This window comes from Sarcophilus harrisii, chromosome 1 (genome assembly GCF_902635505.1).
Source record: "Sarcophilus harrisii chromosome 1, mSarHar1.11, whole genome shotgun sequence".
NCBI lineage: Eukaryota > Metazoa > Chordata > Mammalia > Dasyuromorphia > Dasyuridae > Sarcophilus > Sarcophilus harrisii.
The window spans coordinates 85,219,917-85,240,071 of NC_045426.1; the positions used below are offsets into that span (position 1 = coordinate 85,219,917).

Sequence of the window (20,155 nt, forward strand, 5' to 3'; positions counted from 1 at the left end):
TAAAGTGAAATAGCCTCAAAACGATTTAGATAAATGTAAATATGAGAGATTGAAAGGAAATACCGCATCATTATATCAAATATCTTCCTTTGTAATCTAATTTGATCATGTCCCCCAACATTTTATTACTAGTTTTGTATTTGAGGAAATATTTTGGCATGGTTCCTTTTGAAGGGGGTCTCCTATCACCAGGAAATCTGTCTATTTTAACCTTTGTTTTGTATGCACAAAATGGAGATTTGGGCTCTGCCAGAAGCTTATTTTGGGGCTTGTGACTAAAAGTAATTTCTACACTGTTTCTTTTGATGTTTTAATTTCCTTCATCAAAATATGCTTTCAGTACCTCACAATGCAGTGGTGATGGCTTGGTCTGAAGAAGGTAACATAAACTCTGATTGGGTCCTACCAAGCTTGAGAGCCTTTTCAGATGAGCCTAGAATTGGATTGTGTATTTATCTTCAGAAGAGTCTTATTATCAAAAAATGGACCATTAGATAATGCCTTTTTTTGACCACAGCATCATGTTAAGTATTTTCTACCAAAGCATAGAAGATATGGTAGAAGGATCATTTTCCCCAGTGAAATCACAGCTGTGGTTAGCAGTTGACATTATGCCCCCAAAATATTAATTAATGGATTGATGTCAGCTTGGAAGGGGAGAGCTGTCCTATAATGGAGTGCTCTACTGAAATTCCTTTGGGAAATGTTAGTCTACTTATTTTAAAAATTATATTTTTGTTTCTGTTCAGACCCAGGTTGGTCGTTTTGCCCCTCAGTTTTCGGGTTACCAGCAACAGGATTCTCAAGAGTTGTTGGCCTTTCTTCTGGATGGATTACATGAGGATCTGAATCGTGTGAAGAAGAAACCATACTTGGAGTTAAAGGATGCCAATGGCCGACCTGACTTGGTATGATATTTGATGTCAGATCAATAAACACTTTTTTTAAAAATTATAGCTTTTTATTGACAAAACATATGCATGGGTAATTTTTCAACATCGTCCCTTGCAATCACTTCTGTTCCAAGGGAAACCGTCCCTCCAACCCTCCTCCCCTAGATGGCAGACAGTCTCATACATGTTATATCTGTTAAAGTATATCATATATATGTGTGTGTGTGTGTGTGTGTGTGTGTACACATCTGTACAATTCTCTTGTTGCACAAGAAAAATCAGATTCAGAAAGGTAAAAATAACCTGGGAAGAAAAACAAAAATGCAAGTAGTCCACATTCATTTCCCAGTGTTCTTTCTCTGGATGTAGCTGGTTCTGTCCAACATTGATCAATTGGAACTGAATTAGATCTCATTGTCGAAGATATCCACTTCCATCAGAATATATCCTCATATAGTATTGCTGTTGAAGTGTATATAAACTCTTAAGAAAGATAGGACCAAGGGTAGCCATAGAGCCCAGCCCTGAAGTCAAGAGTACTTGAGTTCAAATCTGGCTCAGACACTTAATACTTCCTAGCTGTGTGCCTTTGGGCAAGTCACTTAACCTCAATTGCCTCAGCAAAAAACCCAAAATAAACAAAACAAAACAAAAAAGAAAGAAAGAAAGGACCTCTTGGAAGTGACATGGTCTTTTGACAGACTTTCTTTTTGGATCATTGTTTCCTAGGGATGAAATCCTGTCTTGTTGGCCACAGCTTATAGATGTCAGGCTAAGTTACTATTCTTTATTATTAAAGTTCAAGTTTATCTGCCAGTTTCGTTGTTGAGTTACTTTGCTAACTAAATGCTATAAGCATTATCTTGCTTTTTTAGACTATAAAATAGGAAAGTGATAACAGCTACTTTTTTTTACTACTGGGCATCAAAACAAATCAACAAAGCATTTGGAACTCCTTAAAGGAAAAAAGATTGGATAGAAAAAATGCAGTAGGGTTATGTTTTTGTCTAATACAATCTGGAACAATCTCACAGTTCAGATTTAGGACTTCATCAAAGTAGTAGAAGTTGTTACTTCCTAAAAATATCAAAGTGGCTGTCATCTCTTGCTGAGAGGATATACAAGTGAATCTTTGAATCAATAGTCTGCCCCAATCATGTGTTACGTGATGTAGAGAGTTGTAAGGATTGGAGCTGGCAGAGATGTTAGAAGCTTTCTGCATTTTCTCTCCTCAATAAATAATGATGGCAATAATAATTGGCATTTGCAAATTACTTCAGGGTTATAAGGTGCTCCACACAGGCTATTTCATTTGAGCCTCCTGACTGCTCTCTTAGAAAGGATTGCCCTCTTCCTCTTCTTTTTTCCTTGTCTTCCTCCTTTTACTAACCAGGAAATGAGCTGAGGAAAGTAGACTGACTTGTTCAGGACCACACAGCTAGATAATATTTGAGGTAGTATTCAAACTTGGGGTTTCCTGATGCCCAGACCACTCTGCTTCATAGTTCATTTTAAAAGGAATGGAACTGAGGCCTAGAGATGGTCACTGGGTCTTTGGGGTAGAAGAAGGGAATGTGGGAATTACTCATGACTTATTAAGTCCTACTAATAAAGTTTCTGTTTCTTATTTTAGGAACAAATTGTTATTTTGCTTCTATAGACAGACATATAAACTCCTTTGGATTGCTGCTTGGAAATCCCATAAACAGAATGTGTAAAGTAGAAATCTTGCTTATCTAGTCTCTTTTCCTCTTTTTTTAGGTGGTGGCAAAGGAAGCATGGGAGAATCACAGGTTAAGGAATGATTCTGTGATAGTGGATACTTTCCATGGCCTTTTCAAATCTACATTGGTCTGCCCAGAATGTTCTAAAATTTCTGTGACTTTTGACCCATTCTGTTATTTAACTCTCCCCTTACCTCTGAAGAAAGATCGCACTATGGAGGTATTCTTGGTTTCTGCAGATCCGCAGTGTAGGCCTACCCAGGTATGTATCCTGCTCAGTCTTTATTCAGATTTCATCCAGATATTAGTTTTTAGCTTTGAAGTAGCATTAGTCTCCAGGTGCTTTTAGAATTCCAAGTGCTGGATAGGTGTTTAAAAGAAAGAGTATAGGTAGCCTTCAAACATAAGTCTTGCTTAAGACTGGACTTTTACACTGAGCATTTGAAGTTAATATATATTACATTGAAGTTACTTGGAAACTTTGATTTTTGAAAATTTAGAATTCCATTTATTATATGGACAATATCAGACCTGAGGTCCAGAGATGTTCACTGGGTCCTTGGGTTGAGAAAGAAAATGATGGGACTTACATATACCTAGTGTAACACATATTTGATTTGAGGATTTAGACTCCTCTATGACCTCACATTACTGTTTTTGCCTAAATACTGTGCTAATAGCTAAAGTTATCTGGATGTCTTGTTGAGAGGAATGTGAATTAAAACTTTGGAGAAGTAAAGGAAGAATACTTTTTATCTCAGTAGTAGTGGTTGCAGTAGCAATGCCTAAAATTCATATAGTGAATTACACAATTTAAATAACTGATTCAGTATGTCCTTAAACAAGGCAATCACTTCATGTCAGTGCCTCTTTCTGTAAAATCGAGATAATATTCTATCAACCTCAAAGTTTTAGATTCATGCTAGGTTCTCAGGGGAAATAGTTAAGATAAGCTCCCTTGACTCATGGAGTTCATTATCCTGGATTAAGAATGGGATGCATACATAAAGATGTAGTTAATTTATAACTACCAGTTAGGCTAGGATATAATAACATCATAAGACTTTTTATGTAGTTTACTGGAAGGTATGTTTGAGTTAAAGTCACAAGAACCTCAGTACAAATTTCAGTTCTTTTACTTACACAAGCTTGTAAAATGAGAATTTTGGACTTGTTGGCCCCCAGCGTCCTTTTTAGCTCTGTAGTTGATCCTGTGAGTACCAAGTTAAGTACAAAGTACTTTGTAAGGTTCATGACCAGAAATGCCTAAAAGTAATGATGAATTTGTAAAGCCTGTTGGATTAAGAACCAGGGGTCCTGGTTCAATTAGTAGTGCCATTCACTTTCAAAGTAACCTTGTTCAAGCCATCTCTTTGGGCTTCTGTTTGTTACTCTACAAAATGAATAGGTTGGACTTAAAGGTCTTTAAGGTCCTTAGAACTCTTAATCTATAAATCAGTGAATCTTAAGAATTCCTTGTCCTTTTATCATGCTACTCTACAAATAAATATTAAAGACAAACTAATTTAACTTTTAGGTAGAAAAGAAGTTAATTCAATTTCACACTGCCCGCTGCCCTTATTATAAAGATGAGGTATTGACTTTGTTTAGATTTGTTCTCTTGTTTAATTTCTGAGGCTCTAGAGGGCAGGGATAACCTTTGCAGGCCCATGCCTTTATTCTGGGTTGAATAGTTTTAGGGATAATGTGATGGTAGCTGTGCAAGGAAACTACAGTGACACCAGATCCCTGCACACCTGTCTCTACTTTGATTACCCTTCATCTGTTTCTTTCCTGAATCTTTTTATGTTCTTTTTGTCCTCATAGTATCGTGTGACTGTACCAATGATGGGGGCTGTGTCTGACTTGTGTGAAGCTCTCTCAAAGCTTTCTGGTATTGCTGCTGAAAATGTAAGAAATTTTAATAAAATTAAGTATAGTAGTTAGAGTTAAACTGCTTCTGAATCGCCATTTACTGGGCATATCATTAATGCCCCTTTATTAATTCCCTTCAGAATTTTGATGGTCTTGTCCATCAGTAGCACTTCGAGTCATTTTGAGGTGCAATGGTAATGCCTCTAGGTGTTTTATAGGAAGCATTAGAAAATTTCCATTACTTTTTATTTTAAGTTTGCTGTTCATGAATTTGTTCCTCTTGATTCAGTGAGCTGGCTATCCTGAATTTATTTGAGAGGAAATAGGCTGTCAGTTCAGGGTTTTTTTCTTTTGTGTACTTTAATTAATTAATTTGTTTGTTTTTGCTGAGGCAATTGGGGTTAAGTGATTTGCCTAGGGTAATACAGCTAGGAAGTGTGAAGTGTCTGAGTTCAAATTTGAACTGAAGTCCTCCAGACTTCAGGGCTAGTGCTCTATCCACTGCATCACCTAGCTGCCCCTTTTTGTGTATTTTAAAAAACATATTCTCATTACTTTGTTAAATGTTTCTCAGTTACATTAAAAAAAAAGTTGGTAACATTTTTTAAAAATTTGGCTATAAATTCTCTCACTCTTTCTGCCCTTTCCCTACCTCTTGAGAAGACAAGCAATGTGATGTTGATATTGTTTTTACTTCAATTTCATAAACAAAACTCCCTATAAATAACCAATTTTCTTTGGCTGAAATTACCATCTTCAGCTTAGGATAACTGGAATTGTTGAGGAATGGTAGTGAAAGAACCTCCAGATACAGCTGGGGTTTTTTTTTAAGGAAGAGTAAAATGAACTGGCCTCAGTTCCAATAACCTGGTGCCCTATAAGTAGTCAAACTTACAAACATTTTCTTCTTTGGGGCAGTATGTTATAATTGAAAAAGCATGAATTAGGAATTAGACCAAGGGTGGCTTTGGACAATTTAGTTTATCTCTTGGGATTTATTTCCTCATTTTATAAAATGAAGCTATTTATTCCTGCCCAGCCTACTTCACCTCTTGTTAGTGTGAGAATCCAATGAGATAATGACTGTGTAAGCGCTTTATAATGTTCTTACAAAGAGGAGGGACTATTGTTATTTTATGTTTGTTTTGGCTAATGAAGCCTCTCAAATGAATAATCTTTCTGTGATTATTGACTCTTAGATGGTGGTCACAGATGTGTATAATCACCGGTTCCACAAAATTTTTCAAATGGATGAAGGTTTAAATCATATTATGACCCGGGATGACATCTTTGTGTAAGTATTCAACTATTTGTAAGTTTGCAATACAGAGAATACATGCCACAAGTTTTTGTTTTCCTTAATGGTCATTATCAGATTTAATTTGTTGACATATTTGACAAGTGGTAGTATATCAATAGGTATATTTTACGGAGAGTAATGGATAGCTGTGAATAGATGCCGAGGCTGGGGCACTGCAGAGCCCAACAGGACAAGAACTTTGTTAACATGATGCTTGGAAGCTTGAATGTCTAAGGGAACAGATGTTACTTTTTAAATTGAAATATATTAAATGCACAGGAGTTTGAATTTTTTGTTTATTATCAAGAATATGTTTGATTGAAAGGTTGTATTGCTACAAATCTCCCTGGAGTAAGACAAATAAAGACAGATTTTCATCTATGGAATCATGGTGAAGTGGAAAGAACATTGAATGTAAATCTTTGATACAGTTTTGATACTTCAGTGTTCTGGGCCTTTATTCCTAATCTAGCAGATTGATAATTAATAGGAGATCCCTATGTTTCTCTCTATTCTGGAATGTCTTTCTTGAGCAAAAAATCCAGTTTGTTATACTTCCAAAAGTGAAAAAATTCAAAGATTTGAATAAAGTACTCTTTTGTTCCTCCCTCCCTCATACACATAATTTATGATGAGGCTTTATTAAATGTAGGGCATATTGTTATTTTTATAATGGATATTGGAGGAAGAAAAAAAAATAAGACCTGCCTTTCTGAATCAGCTATATTCCATAGCTAGGAAAATTTGAATTGGGGCCTAATCTTTGTTCTTTTCTCTGAGGAAAAAAAATAATCATTAACTTGTACTTGGCAAATTGCTTCTGCTTTGATTATTTTTGCATATGAATACAGTGCCCAAAACATACTTTGATCCTTTTACAAAAATCTCTTTTTGTAAAGAAACAATAATTACTACTATCCAAGATTGAAAGTTAATTTCTTGAAACTGAGAATGTACTGAATTAAAGATACTCAGAGATTTGCATACATAATGTGGGTTAAAGCAGATGGTCAGACTTGGTCAAACTACTTGAGAAGGAACTTTTTTCAGAGAGACCTGACAGTTTTGATTTATGAAGATACTATCTTCTAATATACCCACACATAATATTTTAATCAAATTAACACTGAATTCCTTTTTGCTTAGATTGTAACCAGAGCTCTTTGTTATTGGATTTCTTTATGATGTTAGGTTTTTTATTTTGGGTTTCAACAACCAAATCAGCAAGGTCAGATCTCCCTCTAAAGGATGAGAAGAAAACTACAAGTAATTAATAATTTTATTAACATTTTATGATATAACATCAACAAACCTTAATTCCTATATATCTCACTAAATCAAATAAATGGCAAGCTCAGGACACTTTTATAAATTAGACAATATTGATTTTTTTTTTTTCACTGAAAAGTATATAATTATTCATATTATAGTTTGGTTTTTAAATAAAGCAAACTAATAATTTGTCAAATTTGCTTCCTCTTTTGAAGTGATTATTAATAAAAAATAATCTATTACGCTGAAAAACTTGTGATCAAAGAGAGTTGTCTTATGTTGTAGAAGATGTGATAGTGTTTGAATTAAACTCTAGCTTATTGAGAAAATGAGAGGTTTACTTAAGCAACTCCTGGTCCCTTTGTCTGTTTTACTTTTTATTGTTGAAAAAATTGTAGATGATGATTGTATAAGAAGTAAAAGCTGTACAAGATGTAATTGTGCAAATCAAGGGTCTACTTTGGCCTTACTTTTAGAGGCTGCTTCAGAATTTAGTAGACAGAAAATCTTCAAGTTCCCTAAATTGACCTTTACATTCTCTTCTTAAGGACCATTTCTTTCTCCTTTATATGTATGTGTGTATGTACACGCAAACAGACATACACACACATATATACATATACTTAATTTATGCATATATACATACACACATACTCAATAGAAATCTGCTTTCTTTTCCTCCTATCCCAACTTCCCCACTGATTGAGAGTGAAAGAAAAACAAAACCCGTTTTAAACATGTTATAGTCAAGCAAAACAAGTTTTCATATTGGCCATGTCTAAAACTATATATATATATATATATGTCTTTTTCTGCTCTCTTAGTTCTGGGTAGCATGTTTTATAATTAGCATGGTTTTGTTTCAAGTAGCCACACTCCTAGTTTACAGATTATATGCTTTCAGGTTTCATGTGTTAAATTTATTCTTTCCTATGATCAACATAGATATGAAGTCTGCAATGTAACAGAAGATGGATCTGAATGTGTCACTTTCCCAGTTTACTTCAGAGAGAGGAAAATCAGGCAGACAAGCACATCATCTGGGACTGTTCTGTATGGGCAACCATTGTTAATCTCTGTCCCAAAGCACAAATTAACCATTGACTACTTGTACCAAGTTATCTGTGAACGTATCAGGTATGTATTGCCCATTCAGGTTGTAATTTTAGTTTGAGCTGTTTATTTAAGTTGGTATGTCAACTCATTTTGTCATTTCTAAGCGAGAAAATCACATCCTCAACATGTACCTGTTGGTATATCGGAGACTAGAGTCTTGGTTCTCTCCTATTGTACTCTTTAAGTACTGGAAAATCTCTTATCCTTTCTTTTTAAATTAAGCCAAAATTAGATTTTCACACAATGGGTGATAAATAATGTGTTGATAGCTACAAAGTTTCCAGATAAGTTATAATGCTTGTTTCCTAGTACTTATACTGTAATAGAAGGATGTGACATACACACAAATTGTAATAGAATAATGTAGTAATGCCTTGATCCCTTGAAGAGGTGCAAGTAGTGTTATATGTGATCTAAATATTTGAGATTATTAGAAAATGCTTTGTGGAAGAGGTGTTATGTTTGAGGAATACTTTAGGTTTAACAAAGCTTTACTAGAATTTAGAAGATATATTTTTAATCTTCTATATAAGACATTTTCAGAAAAAGTAGAAATTAACCTTATCACTTTCAGAGACCTTTAGTCCTCTTCTGCATGGCATAGTTATATCTGGATGTCACTGTGTATGATGGGACAGGAATTGCAATTTGTCTAAGATCTTGAACTTTGAAATTCTATTCTTTGATCTACAACCTTCTGTCTTTCCAACTATCCCTCTAAATCAACTTTTATTCTCATTTTGGCCTTGTTTTTTGACTTCATTATCTATCATTTTAGTGATTCATTAACCACCACCCTAGGAATCTGTGAGGCTTGAAACCTTTTTGTCATTTCTAACCTTATAATCCTCAACCTGGATTACCACCACTACCCAAGAGTTCAAAGAAAAAAGAAAGGACCTATATGTACAAAAATATTTGTAGCAGCTCTTTTGTGTTGGCAAAGAACTGGAAATTTAGGGGATGTCCACCAGTTAGGAAATAGCTAAACAAGTTGTGGCAATGGATTGTGAAAGAATACTATTGTGGTATAAGAAATGAGGAGTCATTTGTTGTTAGCAAAACATAGTAAGACCTATATGAACTGGTGCAAAGTGAAGTGAGAACTGGGAGATCATTGCACTCATTTACAGCTGTGTTTTAATGATAATCAACTATGAATGATTTGGCTGCTTTAATCTTTTTCTTTGAGATATATTCTATGTATTTTAGAAACTCTTGTCATAGGAAGGTAAGTATAAAGTGCTGATGGTAATGATTGTTGTATGGAAGATAATAAACCAAATTATTCAAATTTTTCAGTGACACATTATAAGTTATATTCTATTACAATATTATAACTTAATAATATAACTTACTACATTATAAGTTATATATTATATTCATTGTGATTACATAAGTTATTTCTTGGTTCCTCTTTGCTTTACAACTCAGGAAGTTCTGTGGTGGAAGATCACTTTGGCATGTACAAAGTGTTTGATTATTGATCAGGGTAAAATGTAAAGTAGATGATTCTGTATTTTTTAGGATAGTAGCTGATGCATCTGTGATTATTTCATTATACTGATTAAAGGATTCCCCTGGGTGCTTGAAAATCAGCTGATTGAAGAGTTTGGGGAATGGTATAGATGTCTAAATAAAAGCTGTGGATTTAGGTTGTTAAAAAGTGAGTGAACTTTTTCAAATTGCAAGACTATAGACTTTTTATTTTTAATAATAGTTTTTTATTTTAAAAAACACATGTAAAGATAGTTTTCAACATTCACTTTTTTTTTTTTTTAAATAATTATAACTTTTTATTGACAGAACCCATGCCAGGGTAATTTTTTACAACATTATTCCTTGCACTCACTTCTGTTCTGATTTTTCCCCTCCCTCCCTCCCTCCACCCCCTCCCCCAGATGGCAAGCAGTCCTATACATGTTAAATATGTCACAGTATATCCTAGATACAGCATATGTGTGCAGAACCGAACAGTTCTCTTGTTGCACAGGAAGAGTTGGATTCAGAAGGTAAAAATAACCCGGGAAGAAAAACAAAATATGCAAACAGTTTACATTTATTTCCCAGTGTTCTTTCTTTGGGTGTAGCTGCTTCTGTCCATCCTTGATCAATTGAAACTGAGTTAGCTCTTCTCTGTAAAAGAAATCCACTTCCATCAGAATACATCCTCATACAGTATCGTTGTTGAAGTATATAATGATCTCTTGGTTCTGCTCATTTCACTCAGCATCAGTTCATGTAAGTCTCTCCAAGCCTCTCTGTATTCATATCTTGCTGGTCATTTCTTACAGAACAATAATATTCCATAAGATTCATATACCACAATTTTACCCAACCATTCTCCAATTGATGGGCATCCATTCTTTTTCCAGTTTCTAGCCACCACAAACAGGGCTGCCACAAACATTTTGGCACATATAAATCCCTTTCCCTTATTTAATATCACTTTGGGGTATAAGCCCAGTAGTAGCACTGCTGGATCAAAGGATATATACAGTTCGATAACTTTTTGGGCATCATTCCTGATTGCTCTCCAGAATGGTTGGATTCGTTCACAATTCTACCAACAATGCATCACTGTCCCAGTTTCCCCACATCCCCTCCAACATTCATCATTATTTTTTCCTGTCATCTTAGCCAATCTGACAGGTGTGTAGGGGTATCTCAGAGTTGTCTTAATTTGCATTTCTCTGATCAATAGTGATTTGGAACATTTTCATATGAGTGGAAATAGTTTCAATTTCATCATCTGGAAATTGTCTGTTCATATCCTTTGACCATTTATCAAGTGGAGAATGACTTGATTTCTTATAAATTAGAGTCAATTCTCTATATATTTTGGAAATGAGGCCTTTATCACAACCTTTACTATGAAGATGTTTTCCCAGTTTTCAACCTTCACTCTCGCAAAACCTTGTGTTCCATATTTTTCTTCCTCCCTCTCTCTCTTCCCCCTCCCTTAGACAGCATATAATCCAAGATAGGTTAAACATGTGAATTTCTTCTAAACATATTTCCACATTTATCATGCATTTACCATTACATCAAAGAGAAAAAAAATCAAGCAGGCAAACAGCCACAATAACAAAAGGTGAAAATACTATGTTGTGATCCACATTCAGTCCCCATAGTCCTCTCTTTGAATTCAGATGACTTGTTTCCATCTCAAGTCTATTAGAACTGGCCTGACTCATGTCATTATTGAAAAGAGTCAAGTCCATCTTTATAATCTTGCTCATCATATAATCTTGTTGTTACTCTGTACAATGTTCTCTTGGTTCTTCTCATTTAGCATCACTTCTATAAATCTCTCCAGACTTATATGAACTTAAGGCTCTCCAGGCCTTTCTGAAATTGTCCTGCTGATCATTTCTTGTAGAACAATAATATCCTGAACAGACAATTCTCAGATGATGAAATTGAAACTATTTCTAGCCATATGAAAAGATGCTCCAAATCATTATTAATCAGAGAAATGCAAATTAAGACAACTCTGAGATACCATTACACACCTGTCAGATTGGCTAGAATGACAGGGAAAGATAACGGGGAATGTTGGAGGGGATGTGGGAAAACAGGGACACTGATACATTGTTGGTGGAATTGCGACTACATCCAGCCATTCTGGAGAGCAATTTGGAACTATGCTCAAAAAGTTATCAAACTGTGCATACCCTTTGATCCAGCAGTGTTTGTACTGGGCTTATATCCCAAAGGAATCTTAAAGAAGGGAAAGGGACCTCTATATGCACGAATGTTTGTGACAGGTCTCTTTGTAGTGGCCAGAAATTGGAAACTGAGTGGATGCCCATCAATTGGAGAATGGCTGAATAAATTGTGGTATATGAATATTATGCAATATTATTGTTTGGTAAGAAATGACCAGCAGAATGATTTCAGAAAGGCCTGGAGAGATTTACAGGAACTGATGCTGAGTGAAATGAGCAGGACCAGGAGATCATTATATACTTCAACAACAATACTATGTGATGACCAGTTCTGATGGACCTGGCCATCCTCAGCAATGAGATGAAACAACTTAGTTCCAATAAAGCAGCAATGAGTTGAATCAGCTACACCCAGCGAAAGAACTCAGGGAGATGACTATGAACCATTAACATAGAATTCCCAATCCCTGTATTTTTGTCCATCTGTATTTTTGATTTCCTTCACAGGATAATGGTACACTATTTCAAAGTCCAATTTTTTTTGTACAGCAAAATAACTGTTAGGACATGTATGCTTATATTGTATTTAATTAATTTATACTTTAACATATTTAACATGTATTGGTCAACCTGCCATCGGGGGGAGGGGATGAGGGGAAGGAGGGGAAAATTTGGAACAAAAGGTTTGGCAATTGTCAATGCTGTAAAATTACCCATGCATATATCTTGTAAATAAAAAGCTATAATAATTTAAAAAAAAAAAAAAAAAACAATAATGTCCTGTAACATTCGTATACCATAACTTGTTCAGCCATTCCCCGTCTGGTGGGCATCCATTTAGTTTCCACTTCCCTTGCCCCTACAAAAATGGCTGCTACAAACAGTTTTGCACATGTCCTTTTCCCCTTTTTTATGATCTGTTTGGGATACAGACCCAGTAGAAACACTGCTGAATCAAAAGGTATGCACAGTTTGATAGCCATTTGGGCATCATTTCAAATTGCTCTCCAGAATGTTTGGATCAGTTCACAGTTCTACCAACAATGTATCAGTGCCCCAGTTTTCCCACATCCCCTCCAACATTCGTCATTATCTTTTCCTATCATCTTACCCAATTTGAGAGGTGTGTAGTAGTACCTTAGAGCCTATAGACTTCTTAATGAGACAACACATGTCCCTCAGATTTCTATACCATAAAGACATGGAAATTTCAAAGTAATTTTCCTCTATTTTTTCTCTCTCCCATCTATTCAATGAAACTATTGTGTGCTGCCAGAATAATATTTCTTTTGCATATAATATGGAATAAATTGTTTTTATGGTTAAAAACTTTCTTTGGTTCTGTTGCCTTCTGAGTAAAATGCATCCCTCTTGGCCTCTTGTTTAAGGCTTCCTTAGTCAGGTTCCTTTTAACTTTAACAGTCTTACAGAATATTCAAATTGGATTCTTCAAGTATTTCAATAACTAACATATCTATTCCAGGAAGAGTGAATGAAGATACCATGTAGAGAGTTTCAGGTTAGGCCAGATATTCTGGGAAAACATTTTCACTTGACTACCAGATATGTTTGTCCCTTAGAAACCATGTTGTTTGTCAATAAAAGAATTTCACTTGCCTTGATTTATGCTCACTACCAAGCAGAAGCCTAGGGCTACAATGGTTTAAATGAAATGGTTGATATCTGAAGCCAGTTATAAAATTGTATGTATTCAAATGCAGACAAAAACACAAGTGTAGCAACTAATAAACTGTCCTTTTTTTTTTTTTTTTTTTTTTTTTTTTTTTTTTTTTAAGCCGCTACATAAAGCATCCTTTACCAGATGACTCTCCTAAACCACATCTAGACAGTGCTACCTGCAATGGTTCCAATGGCATTTGTGAAGGTGAGTGCTTATTAAATGGGATAAGTAAATGTTTTTGAAAGCTTAATTTTTAAAAATCTTAGATCACCTTCATTTCTTAATATATGTTTCCTCTCCATAATAACCCATCCCTTTTAACAAGGAAAAAATAGATAAAATAGTTCAATCAAGTTAGAAAATAGATCATCTGAATCTAAGACTCTTGTAGTAAGTCTGTTATTTCTGATCTATTACTGTAATTGAGTAGAAGTGGTATGTTGAAACTAGGAAAGGTAATTAGATTTTGCTTGAATGCTCCATCACTTATGATATTTATCCCTAGTTTTTGTGTCCTATGATCTTCTTGGGGATACCAGTTTGTCCTTATTTTTGCTTTTAATCTTATAAATCTGGAATTCATTTCAATTCATCAAACATTATTAAGGGCATGTTACATATAGAGCATTCTGCTAGGTATTATATATGTTTTGTAGACATTAGATAAAATATAGTTTTGTCTCTTATGGACCTTATAGTTTAATTAGAGCAATAAGATGAAATCCCAGGTAAGTATAATACACAATAATTTAAAAGCAGTATAAAAGTGTAAAATAACTTGCTGTTTGAATAGAAAGTTCAGTATCATTTAGGAACAAGGAGGAGTTGGAAGAAGAGTTATTTGATTGATGCCTGTACAAAAGATTTCAGTAAGTTGAAATGGGGAGAGAAGTCACAGGGGAAAAAAGCATAAATAGAGGTACATATATGGGAGAATATAGTTGTTTTAATGGATTAGAAGGCTCCAGTGTACCCAAAGCATAGGGAAAATGGGAAAAAAAATTGTATTAGAAAAAGCTAGTGGAGATTCCAGTGATTTGTTCAGAGCCTTGTATGTAAAAAGTATTGGATAAGTTTTTCATATGCTGACCATCAAATCCATTATAATAGCTATTAGACTTTTATAGTCAGATTTACTGTATATTTGGGGAAAATCTAAATCTCATTTATAGGCATAGAGACAAATAAAATGAGCAGTTAGTCAAAAATAGTCCCTAGATAAGGTATTAGAAAGGAAGACCTTGAAATCTAGGGGGTCATCTCTAGTCCCTCTAAATGATGGACCTATTTGAGATAACTCCAGTGTAATTTGCGAGCATAGGCTGCATGCAGATTTATTTCAAAGATTCAACCTTATACATGAATATTTATAACTACTCAGCAATAGATGACAAACCCAAATATTCATCTATTTAGTTGTTTAGGGTGTTGAAATGAATCCTGTTATTAGATTGAAAACAGGAGGACCTTACAGGTTGTTCAGCCATTCAATTGGACTCTTCATGACCCTGTAGACCATATTATCTGTCAGATTTTCTTGGCAAAGATACTAACGTGGTTTCTTGTTTCCTTCTTTGGTGGATTAAGGCAGTTAGGGAATAAGGATTTGCTCAGGATCATACATCTAGTAAGTATCTGGGGCCAGATTTGAAATTAGGGTTTACTGACTCCAGACTCAGTTCTTTTTTTTTTTTTTTCTTTTTTTTTTTTTAAATTTAATAGCCTTTTATTTAGAGGTTATATATATGGGTAACTTTACAGCATTAACAATTGCCATACCTCTTGTTTCAATTTGTCACCTCTTACCCTCCACCCCCTCCCCCAGATGTCAGGATGACCAGTAGATGTTAATATATAAATTAGATACACAATAAGTATACATGACCAAACTGTTATTTTGCTGTACAAAAAGAATCAGACTCTGAAATATTGTACAATTAGCTTGTGAAGGAAATCAAAAATGCATGTGGGCATAAATATAGGGATTGGGAATTCAATGTAATGGTTTTTAGTCATCTCCCAGAGTTCTTTCTCTGGGCTTAGCTGGTTCAGTTCATTACTGCTCCATTGGAACTGATTTGGTTGATCTCATTGCTGAGGATGGCCAGGTCCATCAGAACTGGTCATCATATAGTATTGTTGTTGAAGTATATAATGATCTCCTGGTCCTGCTCATTTCACTCAGCATCAGTTCGTGTAAGTCTCTCCAGGCCTTTCTGAAATCATCCTGTTGGTTATTTCTTACAGAACAATAATATTCCATAATATTCATATACCACAATTTATTCAGCCATTCTCCAACTGATGGGCATCCACTCAGTTTCCAGCCACTACAAGAGGGCTGCCACAAAATTCGTGCACATATCCAGACTCAGTTCTTTAACCATTGAGCAACTTAGCTGCCTAAGATCTTATATACTTACATGCTATTATAGTAAATTACCTGTTTTTCATTATAAATCTGTTAAATAATAGCATAAGTATTGTGCTTATTAATTTCTGTGGACCACCTGCCCCGATTATAGAAATTTGCTTTAAAAAGAAAAGAGGGGGCATAGTTATAGTAGGGAGAATATACTCCCATTGATCTCTCTTAATTCTAGGCAAGAGTCATATAGACAGCCAGTTGTATAACAGGTTTGTCCCAGCCAGGTTCATAATTAACCAGGCAGGAAAATTTCTTGAGGTACCTACCTGAGTCTTCCCAAAATCACCACTTCCTTTTCCTACTTTTGAAGTATTCCCCAGGAGTAGATATCTACTCATAGTAATTCACAGATGTCACTCGCATTAAGCTAGTATTTTTCTTGAAGCAGTGAAAAATTGGCTTAACGACACAAACAAATCTGAAACTAGAGCTCAAGAAAGAAAATTAATAGTCCCACAAGATTTTATCTTAAATAGCAAATTCTACAAATCATAGCCTAGGATAGATTAGAAGTGTCAATACTAAGTTTATAAAAAATGTTTTGTAATTATCTTTCAATGGTGGAATTCAATTTAAAAATATTTAAATATTTGTTAATTTTATTAGAAAGTATTTTTACTATATTTAAAGCTAACTTAGTTAACTCTAAAACTGATGTGCAAAACTATTTCAATTGTATTTATATTCCACCATTTCTTTATCTGGATGGACATCGACTTCTAATTATAAAAGTTTTGGATGGTGGTGCCTCTGTTGTAAAAGGGCTTTGGCCTCATGGGGATACTGTAGTATCAGTGAAGTTCCCAAGACCAGATCACAAATCTTTTTAACTAAAAGGGCAATGACAGTTGCAGTTTGTAGGTGAGGAGTTAATAAGAGTAGAGTTAATAAGATTTGCTACTAGATAATCAGAGGTATAATTTTAATATGACTATAAATAAATCTAGGTGAAATATACTTTTTAATGTACTTGAATTTCTAAATTTTCCCACTGTAGCTGTATGTAGAACTATATCTTCAATATTGAAGCTTGGCAAGTAACTCTAGAACTATTTCTCAGGCTTGAACTTTTTAGAATCTTATACTCTTTCACCAGCAAGGCTGATAATCTTATAAATGCCCAAATAGCAAGTCTCAAAAAACCCAAGAGAGCCTTAAAACTATTCTATATAGTTTTAAACATAAAACTATTATATAATATTATCCATATATATATGTTACATAATTCCATTAACATTTTTAACAATTTTTAAACAATAGCTAAATTTGCAACCCCAATAGTATCTAAATACAAGAGAAGTTATTTTTTTAAACAGTGATAATGTTATGAAATTTCACAATATGAGAATGCATCTAAAATGGGAAACCAATTTATTGCCAGTCTGTGATTTTTTTTGTCAATTTTGTCAAATACCTCTTCAAGAAAATCATTTACGTAAATGAACTAGTATGATAGTATATTATGATTTAGTGCTTGGACAGATTTTTGACTAAAACAGATCTGGGTTTATAAGATTTGAATCTCAATTTTCCCAAAGACCATTATATGAAAGTACAATAAATTTCAGAGCCCACTGCTTTTGATTAGCTTATGCTCAAAAATTTGTGAAATAATTATTCCTGTTTTATGTGGCTCATGGAATTGCATAATACATTGTTTCCTCATATGATTGTTTCCAACCATCTTTCTGCTGGTTTACATAGTGTCACTTCAAATAAGCAACTGTTTCTGAACTTCCCATTGTTGAAGTCCAGCAAAGTGTAAACTGCACTACAATATTAAAATAGAAATTTCAGCAAATTATATGATACATGATTAAAAAATGATTTCCAAAACAATTTTAATTTTAAATGTAAATGGAGATACATTCATCATTGAATTAATTGTAGAAAACAAGCAAAGTGTAAAACCTCTATTGAAGAAACTGAAACAAATATTTTAATTTTTTTTTTTGTGTGTGTGTTGAGGCAATTGAGGTTAAGTGACTTGCCTATGGTCACACAGCCAGGAAGTGTTAAGTGTCTGAGGCCAACTTTGAATTCAGGTACTTCTGACTTCAGGGCTGCTGCTCTATCCACTGTGCCACCTAGCTGCCCCAAGCATTTTAATTTGATTTGTAATTTTTGCTGACATTTATATAGCAACTTAAACAAACAACCGTAACAGTTTACATTAACATAAAAACTATGAAGTTTGATAAAGCATTTAATATAATGATCCCTTACAACCAATATCTTAACCCTTTCACAATTTAGGGTACATATACAGATAGAGGGGCAATAAAATAACTGTTTCAACATAAATTATTCTTAGTGATGTAGTACTTGTAGCTTAGGTGTATATAATTTCTATAATGAAGTCTTACTCTAAAATGTACCGTTTTAAAAATTCACACTCTAATTTACTTTAGCGAGAACTCCAATTGAATCTAGTTTGGATATATTCTCAAATGGAAACATTTTAGATGATGTGGATTTTATTTAATGGAAAAGAGTACCTGAGATAGATAACTTAGAATCATAGCAGAATGCAAAATTTTAATTTGTGTATTCTATTCAGTCTGTTTTATTTAGCACCTTACTGATTTTTAGAAGTGATGATCAGATAATACATGACAACAAATAAATCTTTTGCACAGTGATAAGTGAGAACCATGGAATTTGGTTTGCTCAGTTAGAAAACAATGGCATTTTAACCTGATTATACTGAAATAAATAAATATCTGTTTTAAAATATAGCCAATTAAATATCTGACAGCCATTTTGGATATCAAATAATAATTTTATAAATTTTACAAATAATTATTTAATTAACAATAATACAATGGTATCACCCTCTTATTCTTTATTAAATTGTCAACAGGATTTAAACAATGCAATTACAATCTTTCTTAAACATCTCAATTCATAATGTAATAGAATTTCTAATACATTAGCCATAACTTATTACCAGATATCCAGTTGAAAGATAGTTAAATTATTTCAACCATTAGATTTTGACACTTTATAGTAAACACATACCAGCCCAATATAGAGCATTCTTGATTCAGCTGTATTTTACAAAGAAGTCCTATGATGTAATTTCTGTATATACTGTCCTAATGTCAGATATGGGTTACATTTCTCATGTCATCCAGCAGTGCTTGCAAAAATATTTCTTAGCACTATTATAAAATCAAGTATAAAATATATTAGAAGACTCATTGTCTTTGTGGATAGTCTTTCTTCTTTGTGCCAGCGAAGCTAAAAAAAATATACAATACCATCTGATCTCTGGAATGGATTGATCAACAAAAGCAAATCTCAGAATTTTTTAATAGCAGATGATTTGGCTGGATCTAGTCCTGCATGCTGCCTAGCATTTTTGCTAGGCAAAGAGATTAAGAGGTCCTAGAAATAGATAAATGATTAAAATTTGGGGATAGAAAGAACAAGTGATAATACACAAACTTCAGTTTGGGCACCCAGTTAACCTAGGAGTTGACAATTTCTAATATTCAAGACCAGTTCCCAAAGTTTTTAGAAAAACATAACTACAAAAGTAAGCTGCTTAAAAGCAAATAAATATTCTAGATTTAAGCTTCACTTACCTTTAAGTTGCTTCCCTGAGTTAAAGAAATTAAAATTTAATCTCTAAAACTTATCAACAAAGTGGTGGGTTCCTAGAGCTATTTTTGTTCCCAGGAATTTTCTTTTGTCTTTTTATAAATTAGTTGGAGAAGGGAAGCACTAAATAAGACACCAGGCACTGTTTTCAAATCTATTTATTTTCTCTTCTTTCCACTAATTTTTTCTTTTTCTTAAAACAAATTCTACAAAGCACTAAAATATACTCACTAAAATATTTCAGCAGTTATAAAAACATTGAAATCATAATTTAGAAATTCATAGTAAAGAGACTATTTCCAAAAGCTTAGAAAACTTCTGAGAAATATTCCCATTCTTTCCGGAGACGTGAGGAAGAGGGGAGAATTAGTTTACAAGGTAAAGCATTCTCTCTCTCTCCCTGTCTCCTCCCCTTCCCCCGTCCTCTGTTTTTCAGTCTCCCTCCCCAATCTCTCTTTCTCTCTGTCTCTCTCCCCCCCTCCCCTTTCTCCCCTTCCTCTTTCCCTCTCTCTCCTCAGAGCACACCCACTCTCAGGGCTGATCAGCTAACTTTGTTGCCCATAAATCTCAGTTCAGTTTTACAATTGGG

General features: G+C 34.1%; 1 protein-coding gene across 2 annotated transcripts in view; it reads left to right on the top strand.

Moving 5' to 3' along the window:
- Window positions 1-20,155, top strand: part of USP4 (ubiquitin specific peptidase 4) — a 67,955-nt gene that overhangs the window by 30,561 nt on the left and 17,239 nt on the right. For both annotated transcript variants that reach the window (XM_031959259.1, XM_031959266.1), the window contains 6 exons: window positions 750-908; window positions 2,655-2,879; window positions 4,445-4,528; window positions 5,692-5,786; window positions 8,010-8,201; window positions 13,648-13,736. In XM_031959259.1, coding sequence (XP_031815119.1) covers window positions 750-908; window positions 2,655-2,879; window positions 4,445-4,528; window positions 5,692-5,786; window positions 8,010-8,201; window positions 13,648-13,736 — 844 coding nt within the window. The remainder of the gene's footprint in view (window positions 1-749; window positions 909-2,654; window positions 2,880-4,444; window positions 4,529-5,691; window positions 5,787-8,009; window positions 8,202-13,647; window positions 13,737-20,155) is intronic.